The 23682-nt window shown below is 45.7% G+C and overlaps 2 protein-coding genes and 1 non-coding gene across 3 annotated transcripts in view; 1 reads left to right on the top strand and 2 right to left on the bottom strand.

Annotated features, from left to right (window-relative positions):
• The window catches only part of LOC126481699 (homeobox protein Hox-A13-like), a 185474-nt gene extending 181810 nt beyond the window's left edge, over positions 1-3664 (bottom strand). Inside the window, exon 1 of the mRNA XM_050105648.1 lies at positions 3555-3664. Within this exon, the coding sequence (XP_049961605.1) occupies positions 3555-3664 (110 nt within the window). The remainder of the gene's footprint in view (positions 1-3554) is intronic.
• Positions 3665-5938: 2274 nt separating this feature from the next.
• LOC126481698 (discoidin domain-containing receptor 2-like) overlaps positions 5939-23682 on the top strand; it is a 337607-nt gene continuing 319863 nt past the window's right edge. Inside the window, exons 1-2 of the mRNA XM_050105647.1 lie at positions 5939-5975; positions 6494-6608. Coding sequence (XP_049961604.1) covers positions 5939-5975; positions 6494-6608 — 152 coding nt within the window. The remainder of the gene's footprint in view (positions 5976-6493; positions 6609-23682) is intronic.
• On the bottom strand, positions 20923-20996 carry Trnat-ugu (transfer RNA threonine (anticodon UGU)). The gene has a single exon. It is a non-coding gene; the product is annotated as a tRNA-Thr (tRNA).

Genomic DNA, 23682 nt, shown 5'->3' with positions numbered 1-23682 from the left:
TCACGGTTAACTCACGCCGTAACTGGGTTCGTGTTTTACCCATGGCCAATGGTTGTGGAATGTGGCAGATGCGTGATGGCGCACCGGCATATTTTCTGTTGATGTAATGCGACATGTAACGCGCCAGCACAGTGTGAGATGGATAAAAAAAAAGCACTCCGTCATCAGGCCACGAGTGGCCTAGCGGGACCATCCGACCGCCGTATCATCCTCAGTGGAGGACGCGGGTAGGAGAGGCGTGGGGTCAGCACACCGCTCTTCCGGTCGGTATGATGGTATTCTTGACCGAAGCCACTACTATTTGGTCGAGTAGCTCCTCAATTGGCATCACGAGGCTGAGTGCACCCCGAAAAATGGCAACAGCGCATGGCGACTTGGATGGTCACCCATCCAAGTGCCGGCCACGCCCGACAGCGCTTAACTTCTGTGACTGAGATGGATAGGTGGAGCAGGATCTGTACCGCGACCTCCAGACTCACCAGACCTCAGTCCTTTGGATTTTTCTCTCCAGGCCCACCTCAAAAGTGGTGTAAACAGCACTTCCATTGCAGAAAAAAAACTGGAGCAGCGAATTGCACAGTTGATTTAGCACACGATGCATAAGTTTCTGAAATAATTCATAACTCACTGTTGAGAGGTGTGCAGTATTGCTTCGAAATACTAGGGTGACAAGAGAAATATCTCCTATAACGGGCCGGTATTTATACTGAAGCGTTACTTGTGCTGAACTGGCTCATATTGCTACGGTAGGCCACAGGTGAAGTATGAGTCCTTTTGGATGGAGACTTAGTCGATCTGCACGCAAAGCATAACAAGCAGCGCGCAAGCTTGCGGGGCAGGGAGGTGAGCCACGCCCGGGTAAGTTCGCGCGCCGGGTTGTGACATAGGCAAGCCTGAGTGTGGTTTTTAGGCGGTTTCCGGTGGTCGTTAAAACAAATGCTGCGCTGGTCAACAGGTTCTGTGCCAGAGAATACGCTACACACACTGTTAAACTGAACCCTGAATTTACTTTCAAAACATTTTCTTAAGAATTTACTTTATTTACTAGCTATTCATCAAGAACCTTAACACATTTAATCACACTATGTGAGCGTGGAAGTAGTTGCCAGTGTGTAACGGATCAAAACAAATTAAATTTCTTTCAAAAATGGAAATTTTATTCCTAAAAGCCCCTTTTTTTGTAAAATTATAATCAGAAAGCACCGTCAAAATATCAAGTTACAATTTTATTCAGAGGCAGAAACAACAAATATTGACTGTACGAGCTTTCGGGCTGAGAACCTTGCCGCTCCCGTTTGACACGGCCGTAGTCACGACCGCTCACAACAACCTCTGAAAGAGTACACTGGTGAATATCTGCAACACACCAGATTACTTTAAACTAAAATTTTAACAACTGACACAAGCACATAAACTATGCAGTCCGTAGGAGGGATGGAAATGGTACAAAACATTAACATTAAAAAATTACTTGCCACCGAAAGTGCAACTTGTTTCTAAAAAAGAAAAACTCTTACGGTGGGTGGCAACTTTATGTATTAAAATGACCATTTAAATAAAAAAAACCATGAAATGCAGTCTTACACTAAATATACAAACATGCTCTACATTACACATATACCGCTTTTCAAGATGATAGGCAAGAGAAAAACATATTTCAGGCCCGCATCTCGTGGTCGTGCGGTAGCGTTCTCGCTTCCCACGCCCGGGTTCCCAGGTTCGATTCCCGGCGGGGTCAGGGATTTTCTCTGCCTCGTGATGGCTGGGTGTTGTGTGCTGTCCTTAGGTTAGTTAGGTTTAAGTAGTTCTAAGTTCTAGGGGACTGATGACCATAGATGTTAAGTCCCATAGTGCTCAGAGCCATTTGAACCATTTGAACATATTTCAGGAATTCGGCCGTTACACTTTACACAATAAATTCGTTAACACCGAATCTGACAAACATGACAGAGGGAGCTATTAACGTACGGCAGACCGACAGACAGACAGACACTAACTGCTAACAAATGCGTACGGGAGACAGACGAGCAAGCTGGGGACGAGAGAGTGACCAAGAAAACAAGTAGAATTTAACAAGTAAATGAAGCAACCTATCACGAATCACTTAACTTTCAATAAACTGCGATTTCTGGCGAAGACCTGCCGCAGCACCCCCAAAACGCTCTCACGAACCGCCCGCTGCCAGCCTCTTCAACGGACGCAGGAAGGCGCGCCGATCTCCCGTCTCACGGCGTCGCAGCTCGCCCCGGCCAGCCCGACGTCGTGGGTTGACTCCTGTTGCTCTCGCGTCGACCGCGAAGTCACTACCCCTCCCTATACCGCGCGACCCACTGGACTCACGTGGCGACCTCACATGCGCCGACGCTCAAGACGGATAAGTCATCTTGTGTCTCAGTGCGCGACCGACCAACCGATCGATCCAACCACCAATGACCATTGCCTGAACAAACTCGAGCAGACTGGCGGCCTAACGCGCAGACTCAGATGCAGGAACTAAGCCGTGACCGAGCGACCACTCGCTGAGTTCCCTTACTGGCGGAGTGGAAAGACTGTCATTTGGTCGGCTTTAAAGGTTGATCCAAACGACAGACATACTAGCACTCCGAACGACAGACAGACACTAACTGCCTAACAAATGCGAACGAGAGACAGACCAGCAAGCTGGGGACGAGAGACTGACCCAGACTGACCCCTTGGCGAGCTCATAGCGCCCCTTAAGTGCACGTGGACAGGCAACCATTCCCATTTCCCACCAGAGGGAGGCACCAGAGCTGCGATTGCCACACCGTCGCCACCGCCAGAAACGGAGGGCGACTGCTTCACACTACACGCCGCGGCGGGCTGTTCAAAACAGCAATTTTTACCACGGCTCATAAAGTACCATAACAAACGAAAGAAAATTTACACGATTCACAAGGATACCGTCCTAAACGGGATGAACGCCAGTGAAAGGGAAAAAAAGAGGGAAATGTGGACACTTAATTTCATAGTTTATATTCGAAATAATCATTTTTTCTACTACGACAATAGTGCATTCCGAAGTCAGTGGCGGTTCGTAACCAAAATTCGCAGTTGTCTCTCTGTGTATCTCTCTTTACCCACGTTTACTGGAACGTTTTTGCTTCTGCTATCTTATAGTTTCATCCTTGTCAGTTTTCCCCTTTCATTGCTGTGCACCGTATCCGTACACACGCACGCTGCAGCCCAGCCCAGCTTAGCACCAAGCGAGGTGGCGCAGTGGTTAGCACACTGGACTCGCATTGAAGAGGACGACGGTTCAATCCCCTGTTTTAGTTTTTCCGTGATTTCCCTAAATCGCTCCAGGCAAATGCCGGGATGGTTCCTTTGAATGGGCACGGCCGACTTTCTTCCCCGTGCTTCCCTAATACGATGAGGCCGATGACCTCGCTGTCTGGTCTCCTCTCCCAAACAACCCAAGCCAACCCCAGCCCAGCAGGGGCGCCAGAAGCCTCGGCCACTGACGCAGAGGCGTGTTTGCAGGTGGCGCTCGCCGCTCGGCGACCGGGGGCGGGCGACGGCGACCTCATGGCCGCCTGACGGCCGGCCGCCGCTGAAGGCGCTCCAGCTCCAGCTCCAGCTCCATCTCCAGCTCCGGGCCACGCCGCCGCAGCGCCCGCAGGAGCCAGGAGGACAGGGCCGCCATGGGCGCCGCCTGCCGGCCGATGGCCGCACTAGCGCTGCTGGTCGCCTCCGCCTCCGCCGTCGCCCACAGCCAGGAAGGTGAGTCCGCGGCGGACTTCCAGCACGCCTCTGCCTTCTCCTCCTTCTTACGTGCATCAGTTTTACAAAAGGTGCCGACTGGACGCGCTCCACTCTCCTACGTCCTATGCTTCTTTCCGCAGCTATCTGTGTCCGTTTTTAACGTCACTGACACGGGAACCTCCCCATCGCACTCCCCTCAGATTTAGTTATAAGTTGGCACAGTGGATAGGCCTTGAGAGACTGAACACAGAGCAATCGAGAAAACAGGAAGAAGTTGGGTGGAGCTATGAAAAAAATAAGCAAAATATAGAAACCATGCGCAAGATAGGCAACATCAAGGAAAGTATGAACTCGGGAGTGCCGTGGTTCCGTGGTTAGCGTGAGCACCTGCGGAACTAGAGGTCCCCGGTTCAAGTCTTCCCTCGAGTGAAAAGTTTACTTTTTTTTATTTTCGCGAAGTTATGATCCGTCCGTTCGTTCATTGACGTCTGTTCACTGTAATAAGTTTAGTGACTGTGTTTTGCGACCACACCGCAAAACCGTGCGATTAGTAGACGAAAGGACGTGCCTCTCCAATGGGAACCGAAAACATTTGATCTCAAGATCATAGGTCAACCGATTCCTCCACAGGAAAACACGTCTGATATATTCTATACCACACTGGTGACGGCATGTGCGTCACATGACAGGAATATGTTGTCGACCCACCTAACTTGTACACTTGGCGAATTGGTAAACAGATTCTTCTACCTATCCCGATTTAGGTTCTCTTGTGGATGTGATAATCACTCACAAAAAAGTGATGAAAACATAAGAGTTTGTCAGATAACAACTGTTTGAAAATACAAAATTAAACTTTTCACTCGGGAGAATACTTGAACCAGGGACCTCCACTTTCGCAGCTGCTCACGCTAACCACGGGACCACGGCGCTCCTGAGCTCACTTTATCCTTGATGTTGCCCATCTTGCGCATGGACTACTCAGTTTGTATATTTTGCTTATTTTTTTTCATAGTTCCACACAACTTCTTCCTGTTTTCTAGATTGATCTGTGTTCAGTTTTTCAAGGCCTATCCACTGTGCCAATTTATAACTAAATCTGAGGGGGGTGCGATGGGGAGGTTCCCTTGTCAGCATCCAAAGTGTTGTCTACCGTTCTACCCCCGTCTTTTCTGCAGTCTTCCCTTCGATGACTCTTAGATTTAGGTACTTTGTTAGCACTGCTACGCGTAACAAAAGAGGTATTGCAAACTATCAGGAAACGTACCTCACACGTAGAGCACACTGAAGCGAAGGCACTTTATTTACATGTTAGAGGTCAGTTTCTACACTGTTCAACACTTCAGTTATGTACAGGGGACAGGCAAAATATTGTGAACAGTGGTAGCAGTGGGATGGTTGTGTTTGATGGTCAACAACACAGGTAAGGCACGTGTCGCGTTGGACTCTGCGTGTTCAGTACGGACTAGGCATTAGGGCAGGTTGTCCGCGAGTAGTGCACACTTCGTATTTGCATTCAGAGGCCGAGGCCGACATGCAGTGAAAGACCTAACAGAGTGTCCGGCCTGGTAGCTGCGTGGTCAGCGCGACGGAATGTTATGCCTACCGGTCCTGGTTCGATTCCCGGCTGGGTCGGGTATTTTCTCCGCTCAGGGACTGGGTTTTGTGTTGTCCTTATCATCATCATTTCATCCCCATCGACACGCAAGTCGCCGAAGTGGCGTCAACTCGAAATACTTCCACCAGGCGAACGGTCTACCCGACGGGAGGTCCTAGCCACACGGTATTCCATTACCTAACAGAGTTCCAAAGAGTACAGATCGTAGGGGCCCGATTATCTGGAGCATCAGTAACAACGACAGCCAACTTATAAATTTTTCCGGAGCAACTGTTTCAACAGTCAAGATTTTAAACATGGCTGCAGCAGCAACTGTTGAAATTCTTCACGATAATGGATGACAGCCAAAAACAGTTGCAGGATAAAAATTTATTAAAATTCTTGACCAAGGTTTCGGTACATATATATATATACTTCTGATGAAGGTATATTTGTATGCACCGAAACCTTGGTCAAGGATTTTAATAAATTTTTATCCTGCAACTGTTTTTGGCTGTCATCCATTATCGTGAAGTGTTTCAACAGTCATGTCAGGCTACACAAAACATGGAAAGTCATCAATGTGTGAAAGTAATAGTCGGCGTAAATCAAAAGTAAATGACAGAGATCGTCCTCAACCAGAAAACCTCTCCAGGTATCTAATACTGCCACAAATAAAGGACGGATCTTCTTCGGATTGTGCTTCTAGAGCACTTAATCGTTTGGAAGAATCGTGGAATGCTGAGATAAAGATAATAGGGAGAAAGTAATTGAAAACTGCACTGACGTAACAATGTGTCAGTAATGACGTAGACGGGTACCACACGAGATCTGGAAGTAGTAGGAAGAATACGCATAGAAAGGTCTGTGGGAAAGCGTTGCTGGAAGGGAGACATTAGAACATTTGCCAAAGCGCCTGGGAATCGTTAACCTGTCGCAGGAACGGGAAGTAGGGTAGAGAGTATGACTAACTAGTAGATATATGAGACGGCAAGATTACCTCAAAGTAGTCATGGGGGAAGATCTTAGTTATAACATGACATGTTGCCGCTGGCTATGACGTCACCTGTGATTCTCTCTCAACAAGTTTGCTGCCACTGTCACGCCTAATATCATAGTATTTAGTAGAGCTGGAATGGAACGGCTGTGGACCAGGTGTGTGGTGTGTTCCAGCGTCCTCTGGCCGCTGCCACGTGGCGCTGGGAATGGAGGAGGGCCGCATCCCGGACTCCGCGGTCTCCGCCAGCTCCTCCTATGAGCCCAAGTCCGTGGGGCCGCAGAACGCCAGGTGAGTGTGCTCCGCATGTTTCTGTGTCTGCCACTCACATCATTTGTGCCCGTCACGTATGGGTAGGTCTTCCACGCCAGGCAACACTGGAGCACCAAAGAAACTGGTGTAGACATGGCTATTCAAATACACAGATATGTAAACAGGCAGAATAGGGCGCTGAGGTCGGCAACGCCTATATAAGACAACAAGTGTCTGGCGCAGTTGTTACATCGGTTGCTTCTGCTACAATGACAGGTTATCAAGATTTAAGTGAGTCTGAACGTGATGTTATAGTCTGCGCACGAGCGGTGGGACACAGCATCTCCGAGGTAGCAATGAAGTGGGTTCCTCTACGGCCATTTTACAATTGTTGAATCCTGCCTAGTCGTCGAATGTGGGGTGTCTGGGAAACCTGCCTTCTCGGGTCGCTAGACACCATTCATACAAATCATTTTAATGAGTTTTTTTCACGAAATGAACAATGACAATACTTAACTTTGACAATAACACAGAAATGTCGCAAGCGAAGGGCAAAATGGAAATAACAAGCCTCTTCAGTATATACAATTCCTAATACAAGTGAACTGATACAGTTGACGCTTCTATTCAGGTCGCTGGTCTTCTAGCTTCTCGTAGAACTGGGCGCTTGTGTTCTCTTCGCACAGAGGGCGCTGCTGCCGCGTTGTCGTCCTGGAGAGGGGTCGGTCAGCGTGCAGATGGCAGACGTCTTCTCCACAGCTCTCTCTGCTCTCTTCCTGCAAGGGCGCGACCGACGACGACTGAAGAGAATCGTTCAGTGTGACAGAAGTGCAACTCTTCCGCAAATTACTGCAGATTTGAATTCTGGGCCATCAACAAGTGTCAGCGTGCGAACCATTCAACGAAACATCATGTATATGGGCTTTCTGAGCCGAAGGCCCACTCGCGTACCCTTAATGACTGCACGACACAAAGCTTTGCGACTGACCTGGCCCATCAACACCGACATTGCAGTGCTGATGACGGGAAACATGTTGTTCGGTCGGGCGAGTCTCGTTTCAAATTGTATCGGCCGGACGGACGTGTACGGGTATAGAGAAAACCTCATGTATCCATCGATCGTGCGTGTCAGCAAGGGCCTGTTCAATGTGGTGGAGGCTCTGTAATGGTGTGGATTGGGTGCAGTTGGGGTGATATGGAACCCCGGATACGTCTAGAAACAACTTACACCGGTGGCACGTGCGTAAGCATCCTGTCTGATCACCTGCATCCATTCATGTCCATTGTCATTGTGGATTCCGACGGACTTGGGCAATTCCAGCAGGACAATGCGACACCCCACACGATCAGAAATGCTACAGAGTGGCTCTAGGGACACTCTTCTGAGTTTAAACACTTCCGCTGCCCACGAAACTCCCCAGACATGAATATTATTGAGCGTATCTGGGACGCGTTGCAACGTGCTGTTCAGAAGAGATCTCCACCTCCTCGTACTCTCACGGATTTATGGACAGCCCTGCAGAATTCAAGGTGTCAGTTCCCTCCAGCACTACTTCAGACATTAGTCGAGTCCATGCCACGTCGTGTTGCGGCACTTCCGCCTGCTCGCGGGGGGCCGTACATGATACTGGGTAGCTGTACCAGTTTCTTTGGCTATTCAGTGTATAATCTTCAATTAACTGCTAAGCTAATTTTAAGATCCGACATCACGATTAGCTAGACTTCTCAGAGGAAAAATTTAAAATTTATGAAAGTCTTAAAATGTGTAATATTTAGTCCGTCAACTCACACACTCATTGCACAGTTTGCATTGCTGTTGTCCTTATAGCATCCTGAATGTTACACATGAAACAGACGTGAAAGTCAGTGGACAGATAAGAACAGTTTTGATACGTGGGTTGGTTAAATACAGGGTGACTGAATAGGTTGCGTTCAAACTGAACGAGCTGATAGATGAGTCGACATACAAGAACATTGGAACAGGAACTTGCGGTTTTGGACGTAATCCTGGGCTAGTGAAAGGCTTTCAATGTCAGGAACAGCAAGAACGGTCAACGCACACGCATCTTAAGTTCAGCAAAGTAATTTTCTATTTTCCTGTACGTACGGTTGGATGCAAATAGACGGAGCACACATTTTTGTGCAAGTACGAGAGCTTGTTGGAAAGTAATACCTCCGAAGTTTTTATGTGAAAATTCTTAAAAGGTTTTAAATAAAATAAACTTTTTCTAACACTTTACATCTTTATTCTTTATGTCTACATATTTAATTCTAGCATAGTTGCCCTGGCGAGGAACACACTTCTCCCAACGAGGCCCCGTCACTCAGGTCAGTGGTTCGCAACCTTTCTGAGGCCGTTACGCTCTCGTGCAGTCAGATACCAGCTAGCACCACCCCTCCCCCTCTCCAACTCTCCCCCACTGTCATCAACATTAAAGCTAACTAAGCTTTAGAGTGGTAAAGAATTTTCTAAAGAGAAACGATTTTCAATTTGTCAAGGCGTTTTATTAAACGATAAAGTAATGATACGATGAGAAAATTGTTGCTGTTTACTTCTGCCAGGCTGAAGCAATTCTCATTACATCACGAGTGTCACCTACGACTCCCCCTCAGAAAAGAAACCTAGTTGTCCACACTGAGTGCAGCCACTTGTTACAAAACCTGCTTCATCTCCAACACTCCTCTGCCTAGCGATGCTTGCTTCCCACACGACCGAACCCTCCCAATTAAAATCAGACAAGTCAAAATGCGTGCACTATATTTAGTCGTGTTGTTTGTGCGCCACTTGACTGCTGGACTCCGTACTTCTGCTGACGCGAATGTGAGGAGTTGAGGCAGCCAGTGCTTTGTGTCTGACCAGTGCCACTCGTGATAACAGTAAATAATAATAACGTTTGGGCGGTACAGCGGTATAGTAGCCGTTACATAGTTACTTTGGCGTTGTTCTGTCAATTAGTGAATAACGAAACAATTTCTGGTCCATGCCGAGAAGTACCTTGAATTCGGAGAAGGTGTTTCCATGAGATGTTTAAGCATGTAGGTCTCAGTTTCTCTCAGATGCACAGAACTCAGTGTAAAGTATGTGTGTAGTGCGTGAACTGTGTGAGGAAGAAGAAGTATGTTAATCATAAAATCACTCCTAACCTCCACCACATCGAGTCACGCCTTGATTTTTCCATTTGAGAGAAATGTAATTATTGATAAGTTCTGTAATCGGTATTATAGTATTACGAAAGAGCGATAATTGTAACGTTCTTTTAAAATAATGATTCTTTGACGTAGCACATTGAATGAAAGCGTGACTGAAGACTGGATACGAGACTAGACTAGTCGTGTGGCGTGTTGTGACTGCAAGTGGTGTGCTTACTCTGTGTTACTGTTAGCAAAAGTTTACACGAACTGATTGGGCAATGGAGCAAAGAAATACAGTCATTGCAAAATTCATTCAGCCCCATAGGCCCAAAATCCTCTGGCCCTGTTCAAAAATGATAACTTTGGTCCCCGGGCAAATAACGAATAAATTGAATTATCTTACCTCTAAGGCAACAACGGAGGAACGCGATATACTCTGGTCTCTCATGTAAAAAAATAAAATATGCTAGCTACAGGCTCAGCGATGTGCAATGCTGTCGGTAATTCTTTGAAATGTGAATTGAAGTTTGGATGATAAATGAAAACATTTATGAAAAATTCAACGTCTTTAAAAAACATGTGACCTGGACAGGCGGTACTGATTATGGTGAATTACTAACAAAGATTTTCTTTGGTGAAATTACGTTCCAAGTTAATTTTGGCTTTTCAAAAGATTTTACAATTGAAATTACTTTGCTCAGAAAATTACGTAATATTAACCAACTGATCCACAAACAATGAGATTTATACACCAAGTATTATCTAACCTCAAAAGGCATAAATACCTGTGTTAACAAATCTTAGAAACATTACAAAAGGGAAATGTCTAACTATCCTTTTCAACAAACCAATTTACGTAAATTCTGGGGCTACTCAACAATTACAAATTATAAGCCAACTCGTCTGTACTAACGCGCTGGCAAGACGAAAGTCATAATTATCATGTTTACCTTGCTTACGTGAAGACTTCTGCTTCCACCTTCTCGTAATTCCTGCATTAATCTAACACTTCGTGGCTTCACAGAGCACACCACAAAAACTGCCTACTCCATTCTCTTTCCCTCACAGACCGCTACCTACCACTGTGTGCCAAGTACTCGCATACTCCAACACTACAATCTCAGACCAGAAGCAGTATCTTTGGCACTGCAGTCTTGCACAGTCAGTGATCCGCTTATACAGCCTATCAGAGACATACGAGGTGCATTCAAGTTCAAAGGCCTCCGATTTTTTTCTCCGAACTGGAAAGAGATAGAAACATGCGCATTGTTTTAAAATGAGGGCGCGTTCATTGTCAATACGTCGCAGAGATGGCAGCACCGTACGACAGATGGAATTTTACCGCCAGCGGCGAGAATGACAACTGTTTTAAATACTTAAAATAGCGACGTTTTCCTTACTTGAACAGCGTGCAGTCATTCGTTTTCTGAATTTGCGTGGTGTGAAACCAATTGAAATTCATCGACAGTTGAAGGAGACATGTGGTGATGGAGTTATGGATGTGTCGAAAGTGCGTTCTTGGGTGCGACAGTTTAATGAAGGCAGAACATCGTGTGACGACAAACCGAAACAACCTTGGGCTCGCACAAGCCGGTCTGACGACATGATCGAGAAAGTGGAGAAAATTGTTTTGGGGGATCGCCGAATGACTGTTGAACAGATCGCCTCCAGAGTTGGCATTTCTGTGGGTTCTGTGCACACAATCCTGCATGACGACCTGAAAATGCGAAAAGTGTCATCCAGGTGGGTGCCACGAATGCTGACGGACGACCACATGGCTGCCCGTGTGGCATGTTGCCAAGCAATGTTGACGCGCAACGACAGCATGAATGGGACTTTCTTTCGTCGGTTGTGACAATGGATGAGACGTGGATACCATTTTTCAATGCAGAAACAAAGCGCCAGTCAGCTCAATGGAAGCACACAGATGCACCGCCACCAAAAAAATTTCGGGTAACCTCCAGTGCTGAAAAAATGATGGTGTCCATGTTCTGGGACAGCCAGGGCGTAATCCTTACCCATTGCGTTCCAAAGGGCACTACGGTAACAGGTGCATCCTACGAAAATGTTTTGAAGAACAAATTCCTTCCTGCACTGCAACAAAAACGTCCGGGAAGGGCTGCGCGTGTGCTGTTTCACCAAGACAACGCACCCGCACATCGAGCTAACGTTACGCAACAGTTTCTTCTTGATAACAACTTTGAAGTGATTCCTCATGCTCCCTACTCACCTGACCTAGCTCCTAGTGACTTTTGGCTTTTTCCAACAATGAAAGACACTCTCCATGGCCGCACATTCACCAGCTGTGCTGCTATTGCCTCAGCGATTTTCCAGTGGTCAAAACATACTCCTCAAGAAGCCTTCGCCGCTGCCGTGGAATCATGGCGTCAGCGTTGTGAAAAATGTGTACGTCTGCAGGGCGATTACGTCGAGAAGTAACGCCAGTTTCATCGATTTCGGGTGAGTAGTTAATTAGAAAAAAAAATCGGAGGCCTTAGAACTTGAATGCACCTCGTACATAGTTTATAGTATCATAGTTTCTTTTTAGTTTACTTTAATATTATTATCATACTCGGGCGCCTCATACAAGTGTACCTCAGTAGACTCCTTTCAATCTTCAGAAAATAATTTAGTTTCGTGACCAAAACGTAATCCTTTTATTTTTACCTCTCGTGAAACAGCACTTTACGACTGCTGTAGAGTGACTTTGTTGACGGGGCCACAAGCCCACGTCTCCTTGCACCGGCTCATCGCTATCAAAGTCAAGTGCTAGTAGCCGTTCTTTGTTTAAGTGATGCAGTAAAGAAATACAATGAAAATCGGATGGGGACTAGTCGGGACTGTACGGAGGGTGAACGGTGGCAGTGAAGAATCGAAGGCATCAGATTGCTGTAGATCTCACTCCGATTGTTTGTGGTGTGACACTGCCACGCTGAAGGAGTGGGTGCTGTGTGTGTGGGCGGACTTTTCAAATCCACGATTTCTGTCTTCCGAGCTGTTTCTCATGCACCGACATCTGTACGTCGCACACCGCCGTGTAACAGGTTGTAATTCGGAGTCCTCTAGCCGCAGAGAGTTGCAATTTGCGTCAGCGAAACGGAAAAGTCTGCAGTACCTCAACCGATATTGAGAAAAGTACTAAAAATTCGGGGGCAGTAATTTGGAGCATGCCCTGGGACGTGACGTACCAAATGACGCAGGCCTACAACCCAGGCGTTTGATGGGAGTGAGAGAGCCAGGTGCATGGCCATCTCGTTTCCATTGGCTGACCGCTCTTGAGTTTTACACATTTACTGCCTGATAAACACGGTACTAACTGGTTATTCATTTTGACAATTTTCTGTTAGCAAGGACCTGTGCTTGTAGAGTAATATCGAAAAGATTTCATTTCCATCTGTTCGTGGAAAAACCTTCGAAATTATGATACACTTGTACAAAGAAATACGCATAACGTACAGATGTATAACTAACTACAGCACCGACGTTAAGAAATGCAGTGTGCAAAACACAGATTCTCTGTAATGTGTGCTTCTGAACGCTCGGCGCAGCTGCTTCCGGAGTCTACAACGCGATTTTGAATCGTCTCCCAACAAACGCCCCTACATCGCTCTGTAGACGACTGTTGTTTTCGCTTACAGCCGTTTGCGCTTCGCATTTGAAACCTGTCACATGTGCCGCCGGGTATCAGGTGTTTCATGAAGTTGACTCGACTATAGCGGCGTCTTTAAAGAATGCACTACTGGACATAAAAATTGCTACACCAAGAAGAAATTGAGATGATAAACGGGTATTCATTGGACAAATATATTATACTAGAACGGACATGTGATTACATTTTCACGCAATTTGGGTGCATAGATCCCAGAAAAACCACCTGTGGCCGTAATAACGGCCTTGATACGCCTGGGCATTGAGTCAAACAGATCATGGATCGTGTGTACAGGTACAGCTGCCCATGCAGCTTCAACACGACACCACAGTTCATCAAGAGTAGTGACTGGCGTATTGTGACGTGCCAGTTGCTCGGCCACCATTGACCAGACGTTTTCAATTCGTGAGAGATCTGGAGAATGTCCTGGTCAGGGCAGCAGTCGAACATTTTCTTTATCCAGAAAGGCCCGTACAGGACCTGCAACATGCGGTCGTGCATTATCCTGCTGAAATGTAGAATTTCGCAGGGATCGAATGAAGGGTAGAGTCACGGGTCGTAACACGTCTGAAATGTAACGTCCACTGTTCAAAGTGCCGTCACTGCAAATAAGAGGTGACCGAGACGTGTAACCGATGGCACCCCATACCATCACGCCGTGTGATACGCCAGTATGGCGATGACGAATACACGCTGCCAATGTGCGTTCACCGCGATGTCGTCAAACACGGATCCGACCATCATGATGCTGTAAACAGAACCTGGATTCATCTGAAAAAATGATGTTTTGCCATTCGTGCACTCAGGTTCGTCGTTGAGTACACCATCGCAGGCGCTCCTGTCTGTGATGCCCCGTTAAGGGTAACCGCAGCCATGGTCTCGGAGCTGATTGTCCATGCTGCTGCAAACGTCGTCGAACTGTTCGTGCAGATGGTTGTTGTCTTGCAAACGTCCCAATCTGTTGACTGAGGGATCGAGACGTGGCTGCACGACCCGTTACAGCCGTGCGGATAAGATGCTTGTCATCTCGACTGCTAGTGATACGAGACCGATCGGATCCAGCACGGCGTTCCGTATTACCCTCCTGAACCCACCGATTCGATATTCTGCTAACAGTCATTGGATCTCGACCAACGCGAGAAACAATGTCGCGATACGATAAACGGCCATCGCGATAGGCTACAATCCGACCTTTATCAAAGTCGGAAACGTGATGGTACGCATTTCTCCTCCTTACACGAGGCATCACAACAACGTTTCACCAGGCAACGCCGGTCAACTGCTGTTTGTGTATGAGAAATCGGTTGGAAACTTTCCTCATGTCAGCACGTTGTAGGTGTCGCCACCGGCGCCAACCTTGTGTGAATACTCTGAAAAGCTAATCATTTGGATATCACAGCATCTTCTTCCTCTCGGTTAAATTTCGCGTCTGTAGCACGTGATCTTCGTGGTGCAGCAATTTTAATGGCCAGTAGTGTAAATGTGTAAAAAAGTGCACGGGTGAAGCAGCATTTTTTCACGCACCTCAGTGTTTATGACGTCATACCTCTTTAAGCATGTGTCGTATAGTGATGTGTTTGTGTTGGTACATTTTCATGCATCAGATTGTTGGCAATGCCCACGTAAAGAAAATCGAACAACAGAGAGAGGAATTCCACTACGAACTTCCAATGCAGCAGATTCTCGATACATGCAGGCTCAGTTGCTCCACTAGACCATGTCGGAGAAGCCCCATGTATAACTTGCAAATCGTGATTCTGGAGCATCCGCTCCGAAATACATGTAGCAAATGGTACCTAAGATACAATCGACAGACTTTTACTCATGAAAAATTACACATTCGTGTTTGTATCGGTCAAACAATGAAGCACACAATTCTACCACACGCCTAGAGTCTTAGTGAGACGTTGTGATGCATCGTTTACAAAGACGCTCTTTTGTAACAGGACTGCCAGCGCGCGTTCGAGTCCCATTCCAGTAGACAGATACAACTCACAACAAACGCATAACACAGAATATTATACCACAAAGAGGGAAAATACGCAATTCTATTTTACACCGAAGAGCCAATGAAAGCAGTACACCTGGCTAGTATCGTGTAGATCCCCCGCGAGCACGCAGAAATGCCGCAACATGATGCGGCATGGACTCGACTAACGTCTGAAGTAGTGCTGGAGGCAAATGACACCATGAATCCTGCAGGGCTGTACATAAATCCGTGAGAGTACGATGGGCGTAGATCTGTTCTGAACAGCACGTTGCGAGACATCCAATATACGCTCAATAACGTTCATTTGTGGGGAGATTGGTGGCCAGCGGAAGTGTGTAAACTCAGAAGAGTGTTCCTGGAGCCACTCTGTAGCAATTCTGGACGTGCGCGGTGTTGCATTGTCCTGCTGGAATTGCCCAAGTCCGTCCGAATGGACGATGCACATGAATGGGTGCAGGCGATTGGACGGGAGGCTTACGTACAAGTCACCTGTCACAGTCGTATCTGGACGTATCAGGGGTCCCATATCACTCCAACTGCACACGCCCCACACCATACAGAGCCTCCACCAGCTTCAGCAGTCCCCTGCTGACACGCAGAGTCCATAGATTCATGAAGTTGTCTCCATACCCTTACACGTCCATCTGCTCGATACAATTTCAAAAGATGCTCGTCCGACCAGGCTCCGAAAGCCCACATCGATGATGTTTCGTTGAATGCTTCCCTTTCTGACACTTGTTGATGGCCCCCAGCATTGAAATCTGCTGCAATTTGCGGAAGGTTGTACTTCTCTCACGTTGAAGGATTCTCTTCAGCCGTCGTTGCTCCCGTTTTTGCAGGAAGTTTTTCCGGCCGCACCGATGTCCGAGATTTGATGTTTTACCGGATTCCCGATATTCACGCTTCACTTGTGAAATGGTGGTACTGAAAAATCCCAACTTCATCGCTACCTCGGAGATGCTGTATCCCTTCGCTCGTGCGCCGACTATAAAAGCACGTTCAGACTCACTTAAATCTTGATAACCTGCCAGTGTAGCAGCAGTAACCGATCTAACAACTGCGCCAGACCCTTGTAGTCTTATATAGGTATTGCCGACCACAACGCCCTATTCTGCCTGTTTTCATATATTTCTGTATTTGAATACGCATGCCTATACCAGTTACTTTTTCGTTTCAGTGTAATATTAAGTAGCGTGCTCTACTAGGTTTCCTGCTGCTTCCTGTTAGCGAATCTGCCTTGTTTTTGTAACAGTAGTGAAAAACGTCTTGTGCCGAAACCTGTCAGAGAAAGTCAATACGAATATGGCGTGACTGCTGAGAATCTGTTATGGACAAGAACTTGAATTTGGGATTTCCTGATTTTCAAAAGCAGTCATTCACCAGACCGACCACGCTGCCAGTACTGACCCAGCCAATGCCGAACACTGCAGCAAGAAGTGGGCCAGTGGCGGATATAGGAATAACGCTTGTGTGGGAACGGACCTCGGCTTACCCTGCCGCGAGGCGTATACATCAATAGCATCAGATTCGCTGAAATGAACCTATTAATGGTGTGAATGAAATTAGTGAACATGCACTAACATTAACCTGCCAGAGATGCTATAACCACAACGTCGTGAACATCTGGTAACTTTCGGAAATTCTTGCTAGACCTGGATTCGAATCCGAATGTGTCATGCCATTTGCGTGCAGTCACCTTCATCATTAGGCTATATGGCCACATGTCTGGGAGTGATTTAAGTGACTGTTACCAAAATCATTGCGTCTCATTGCGTCTTCATCGCTAAATGTACATGTTGTCTCTCTTATTGGTCGGTAGAAGCATTTTCTCTGGTGTTTCCACAGATATTTGCAGTTTCGTTTTTGGAATGTATAGCTGGTGTCAGCGCAAACAAATGCTGCTCATCAAGTCTTTAATACGACGGCCAGCGTCGACTGAATGCGTCAGTCTGTTTTCCGTTTCAGACAAAATGCTTTTTAAATCGAAATTTTACTTTCCATTCGATAGAGCGCTCCCAGATTATTCTAGTATAGTAACAGGAACAGTAAAACACGAAGAATGGTCGGTACTCCAGTAGCGACCGAGCAGCGCGCTTCTGCACGGCGGTAACATTCAGCGCGGACCAGGGAGCTGCTGTCGCCTCTGGAGTGTGTGTCATTCCCCGTGCTTTACTGTCCCTGTGAATACATATCTAGGGTTGCCATACGCCACGGATTCCACGGACAGTCCGCGATTTTAGGGTAAATTAAAACGTCCCGGCCGAAAAGGCAAATGTCCGCGATATTTGCTGGATTTGAAGTCAACTTCCGGTAATTTCAAAAATTGCTGTCAAAGAAGCACCAATATGTTATCTCTTAGCCTTCACATAATATCAAATCCAAACAGAACAGAACAGCTTTCGAGATAAGGAAACAACGGGTAGTGAGGCTCAGGCGTACGGTACATCCTCTTCGATTTGCGAGATTGCGAGTTGTCGATACAGTGGGCAGTCAGTCATCTCTGGCAATGAAGAGTATTATCCTCTTTGATTAGCTTGTTGAATGTTCGCACGGTTTGTTGTGCTTGCGATTTCGTTGTTTTATATTGTATTAAATAGTTGTTATTATTTGCCTGGTGGTTTAATGATGTCGGCTAGACGGAAGGTTAAGTACAGGGAGGAATATACTGAACAGTTTCCAAGTATAAAGCGAGGAAGAACTGAATACGAAGCTTTCTGCAAAATTTGCGGGTGAGTAACATTACGATTATACACAGACCCATTGAAATCGTTGTTTTCCTAGAAAAATTATTCTATTATACGTTTTTCCTCTTCACAGTTCCTACATTTCAATGAGTAATGGAGGTAGACGTGATATTAACGACCACGTGCAATCGAAAAAGCATAAGACGGCAGTGGGTTCATCATCTTCCAAACAGCTCACCAGCTTTTTCAAAACACTGACACAAGGTAATAAAGTAGCTGCAGCAGAAGCTGCATTTGCATTTCACTGTGTCAAGCACCATCATTCATACAACTCAAGTTCTTGCACATCAAAAATTATCTCTCACGTTTTTAGTGACTCGAAAGTTGCAGTAAACTTCTCCAGCGGCAAAACTGAAACAGAAGCCATCGTTAATAAAGTGATATCACCGTTCATTGAAGACAGAACAAGGAACAGTTTATCGAAGGCCAATTATGTTAGTATTAGCACTGATGCTAGCAACCACAAGTATTTGAAAATATTTCCTGTCCTTGTGCAGTATTTTGATTATGACGAAGGCGTCCAAAGTAAAAGTCTAGTGCGGTATCTATTTTAGCGATATGTAACATATCGCTAAAATAGATACCGCACTAGACTAATTTGTGGCGGCACTGTCGAATGGGCACGTGAAAGTCCACATTAAAAAATGATTTTGTTTATAATGGGAAACCAACCTACGCTTTCCATGGACGCCTGGACTCGCATGAAAGATATGATGATCAGTATTTCTTTGGAATGACTCCACTTACTCGTTGCAAAAACAGAACTGCTGGCATCTGCCGAAACAGCAGAGAAATTGCGCCTGACGATTCGTACGAGGAAAACACGGCGAATGCCAGAATCCGATTTCAGAAATGGTTCAAATGGCTCTGAGCACTATGGGACTTCTGAGGTCATCAGTCCCCTAGAACCTAGAACTACTTAAACCTAACTAACCTAAGGACATCACACACATCCATGCCCGAGGCAGGATTCGAACCTGCGACCGTAGCGGTCGCGTGGTTCCAGACTGTAGCGCCTAGAACCGCTCGGCCACTTCGACCGGCCAGAATCCGATTTCCCAGAAACTTCGCTCAGTGGGAGAGGAGTCAAAATAAGCGATCACGTGAATCGCTGACTCGTAGGTACTCGGTCGTTTCTGCTAAACCGTTGGTCAAAGTAAAAAAAAAAATTCATACGGGGTAGCCGCGCGGTTAGGGGTTCCTTACCACGGTTAGCGCGACTGCCCCCGTTCGAGGTTCGAGTCCTCCCTCGGGCATGGGTGTGTGTGTGTTGCCCTTAGCGTAAGTTAGTTTAAGTTAGATTGAGCAGTGTGTAAGCCTAGGGACCGATGAGCTAAGCAGTCTGGTCCCACAGGAAGCCACCACCACCATTTTAATTCGGCCGAAACGCTGGCGCTCACATTATTGCGCCCCGTGTTTGAAACCCGATTATTCTTTTTTTTATTTTATTTTTGCATTTACGTTTCCAAGTTCGTAGAAGGTAACTATACAGATGTTCAAAGTTTGGGGACGCAAAGATGCTGCATTAACTGTAACATTACGGCTGGGTTTCCTACTGTCTGTCACACATTTATTATATAATATATGTGTGTGTGGTAAAAGTATTTTCAGGAGTCACAGTCTTTTTGAATTCTCATATTCTTGTATTTCATTCTTATATCAGTTCTTATGTTAATTATTACATTTTATTCTTATGTTTATTCTTTAGGAAGATGCGTTGCGTTGCCTTGAATGGTTGAAACATTCGAAACCTAGAAATTCAGAACACCACAGACATCATGCTAAGTCAGATTTGCCACAGTGACGTTTCTTCGTATCAGTCTCACTCGGGAAAGAAACGTCGTCAACATTGTTAACATTACTGAAGATTTCACTCGTTGGCAATTGTTTCGCGGCAGACCACGAATAACGGTTCAGTTTACCGGAAAGTGTCGTTTTCAGTTGATTATAAATCAAGATACGCTACAGGAATTCCTCCAAGAACGATTTCAAATAATTCTCTCATTAATAAATTGTTGGTGGCGTACAGCAACCAGCCACGTTACTTCATTTAAAAAGCACCGTTACCGGTTTCGAATTTTTCACAGTTCATCATTAGACTGTTTCTCCATGCTGTCATCAAAAGAAATTATACATTGGGTTTCTGTAAGTTGCCGTGAAATGTCCGTCTGGCGCATTTGTTTTTGCTGTTTTCTTGCGATGAAATACATTCTCAAGGATGGTTGTGCTTTGAAGTCACAAACGTTGCACTGTATTGTAAACCACTTTTCTTCGGTCACAAAAGGATTTTTCGATGTGCAACACTAGTAAACTGCGTATTTGTTTTCGTATGTTGGAAATCAAAAACATGTGGTGTACATCGAAAATTCGTTTTGTGGCCAAACGAAAGTGGTTTAGAATGCAGTTCGACGCTTGTGACAATGAAAATAAAAACATCCTTGAACATGCATTTCATTGCAAGAAAACTGCAAAAACAAATGCGTCAGGTGGACATGTCACGGCAACTCACAGGAAACCAATGTATTTTGATGAAAGCATGGAAAAACCGTCTGATGATGAGATGTGTAAACTTCAAACCCGGTATCGGTACTTTTGAAATAAAGTAACCGAAATCAATTTGTGACTGGTTGCTGTAAACCATCACATCAAAAATTTATTTCATTTAACAGCAACGGTCTCCAACCATGACCATATTTATATGAAGATAGTAACTGTTCTCGAAGGAACAGCTACCATTGATAACCGTGCAGCTTCTCGAGAATAAATGATAATTAATTGGAACCTTCAGCTGCCATCACGTGTTGTTGGTATACCTCGATGAGGACAGCTGAAAATGTGTGCCCCGACCGGGACTCGAACCCGGGACCTCCTGCTTACATGGCAGACGCTCTATCCATCTGAGCCACCGAGGACACAGATGAATAGCGCGACTGCAGGGAGTTATCCCTTGCACGCTTCCCGTGAGACCCACATTCCAAACTGTCCACAATTCTACATATGTAATGTACCTAATAGATACTTGCCCATCCACTCATTACTCGCGCACACTTTGGCGATTCCCGTAGGAGTTAGGGCAACCTGTGCGCATTCCTGTAAGCAAGAGATCCCGGGTTCGAGTCCCGGTCGAGGCACACATTTTCAGCTGTCCCCTTCGAGGAATGTCAACAACACCTGTCGGCAGCTGAGGGTTTCAATAAATTATCATTCATGACCCTATTTAACAAAATCGTAATTCTGTCATTTATTTATTGTCTTTTTTTAAGCCATTCGTCAGACATACAATTAGTAGACGAATAGGGACAACGTTATTTCATTATGCACTGAAAAACAAGCGTATAGTAAACTTCTTCGGTAATAGGTAGAAAATTGATAACTAAAATGAAAATAATAAACGGATTTCGAAAAAGGGCTGCAAAAATTTGAAGTCGCGGCTCTAGCCACTTTGCCAGTGCTTCGGCTGAACCGTATACTCGTTTACTTGCTATAAGATGGACAAAGTACCTCGATAACATTGACCGCTCGTTTTTCAGAAACGTTCACATATTCCGATCCCTCTTAGACAGCTAGTTTCAGGTTACTGCACCTGCTCTGTTCTCGTTAGGAGAGACACCCTTCACAGGTGAAGATACTCATTATTGTACTAGCGAACTATTGGCAATGGACCAGTGGAAAAAGTAAAACTGCAAAACAACTGACCAGAATCTCGTAAAGTGGGAATGAGCATACAAACGTGTAGGGGCGCAGATGCCAGGTAGAGATTACTTGGACGGAGCTCGAAGAAACATAATACATCTACGGAAGAAGTATCTCACAGTGTATTTGTTCGACCTATTGTTGACCATTACTGAGCAGTCCGGGATCTTCACAGTCGGCAACGGCGCGGCGCTCTTGTACAGCTGAAGCCTCCACGAAAACGCCTGTGTCGCAGAGCTTGCAAGCTACAAGTAGCGAGTCTGCAAACGATCGTGTTAATAGGTTACGCCAGCACGACAAATTATTCGGCAAGTAAACTGTTTATTACTAAAAACACAGTGGTTTACAGAATTACGCTTAAATTGCAACAGAAGGAGCGCTTTATTTTCGTCCCTTTTGTGTGTCTTTTTTTTTCTCTCTTTCCATTTACCACGTTGAAACTAGCTTCATTTTCCATACAAAGCGGGTATTCACAATTTCAACTCACTAATCTGTTAATGCAGTTGCGATTACGACAGTATCCTGAAGCGGTCTACAATGGATCAAACAGCTGAGGGAAAGAAAAGTCAATAGCTGAAGAAAACCTCACGCTCGGTGTAACAGTAAAAGTGATATTTCTTTATGTTGTTACAAACCCGTATTAATTCATTTCACCAGCTATCGGCGGCTCTTCAAACAGTTTCGTGGAAAAAAAATCTGTTGTCACTCGTGTAATGAAGCAGATAACAAAGTTTTGCAAGACGTGTGCCAAATACTCTGTGCTTTGCATGCTATCATTTGCTTAAAATTCGTTTCAGTATCTCGAACCGGGTATGAGATAAGAGGGATGTTGTGAATATTTCACTTCCACTCTATCATGCCCGTACACGATCGGAAGTTACTGAATGATTGAAGTACGCTTATTATCCATGTGCTCGAGATTGGCTGTAGACACAGATCTCATCTTAAGTTTAAAGAAAAATTCAGTGTGTTAGCTCCATTTCATACACAGCAATCTGTGATCTAACACGTACGAAACGCATATTCTTAGCGAGCCCAATTTTTCATTGCAAACTATTTGAATTTCACATAGTACCGTATATGTAGAAATACCACAATAACTATGATAGTTAACGATATGATACGTAGTTCTTTATGAAATTGGCGAATGATGCTTTGAGGTATGTGAGAATCAATTCTAAGGCGATAGTTTCTTCAGAATCGGTTGAGAAAATTTACAGTGCAGCCGGTGTTCTCGCGCCTCTGTTCGCACAGTTTAGCCGAGGCAGGCAGAGAATGCTTTTCGTTCGTAACGGACAAGGCCCACGGCTCAGTACGCTGCAGGCGAATGGGGCAGCTGGCCCTTTGGAACAGCTGGGTGGACCCGCCAAGCACTCAGAACGAGAATACATTTATGCGCACGGGCCAAGTAATCTTCAGCCAGCTGTACCAGGTCAACACAAAACGCAGGGAAAATCTAAAGAAGACTGGTGCATTTGATCACGGGCCATTTAGTTAGCTCGGGATCATTTCGGATATGCTCAACAATTTGCGCTGGCAGACACTACAAGAGCTTTTTACCTTTACGTTCCCGTGAGTGTACGTTTCCATAGTAGACAACAATCGTATTACCTCCAGCCGTATACAGAACTACGATGCAGTATTCCTTCGGACATACATGTATGTACTCGTCTACATCCACATCTACATCCATACTCGCAAACCACCTGGCGGTGTGTGGCGGAGGATACTTTGAGTACCTCTATCGGTTCTCCCTTCTATTCCAGTCTCGTATTGTTCGTGGAAAGAAGGATTGTCGGTATGCCTCTGTGTGGGCTCTAATCTCTCTGATTTTATCCTCATGGTCTCTTCGCGAGATATATGTACGAGGGAGGAATATACTGCTTGACTCCCCAGTGAAGGTAT

Source organism: Schistocerca serialis, chromosome 5 (assembly GCF_023864345.2).
Source record: "Schistocerca serialis cubense isolate TAMUIC-IGC-003099 chromosome 5, iqSchSeri2.2, whole genome shotgun sequence".
NCBI lineage: Eukaryota > Metazoa > Arthropoda > Insecta > Orthoptera > Acrididae > Schistocerca > Schistocerca serialis.
Note: the sequence above shows the minus strand (reverse complement) of the source record. Positions and strands in the feature narration are given on the sequence as shown.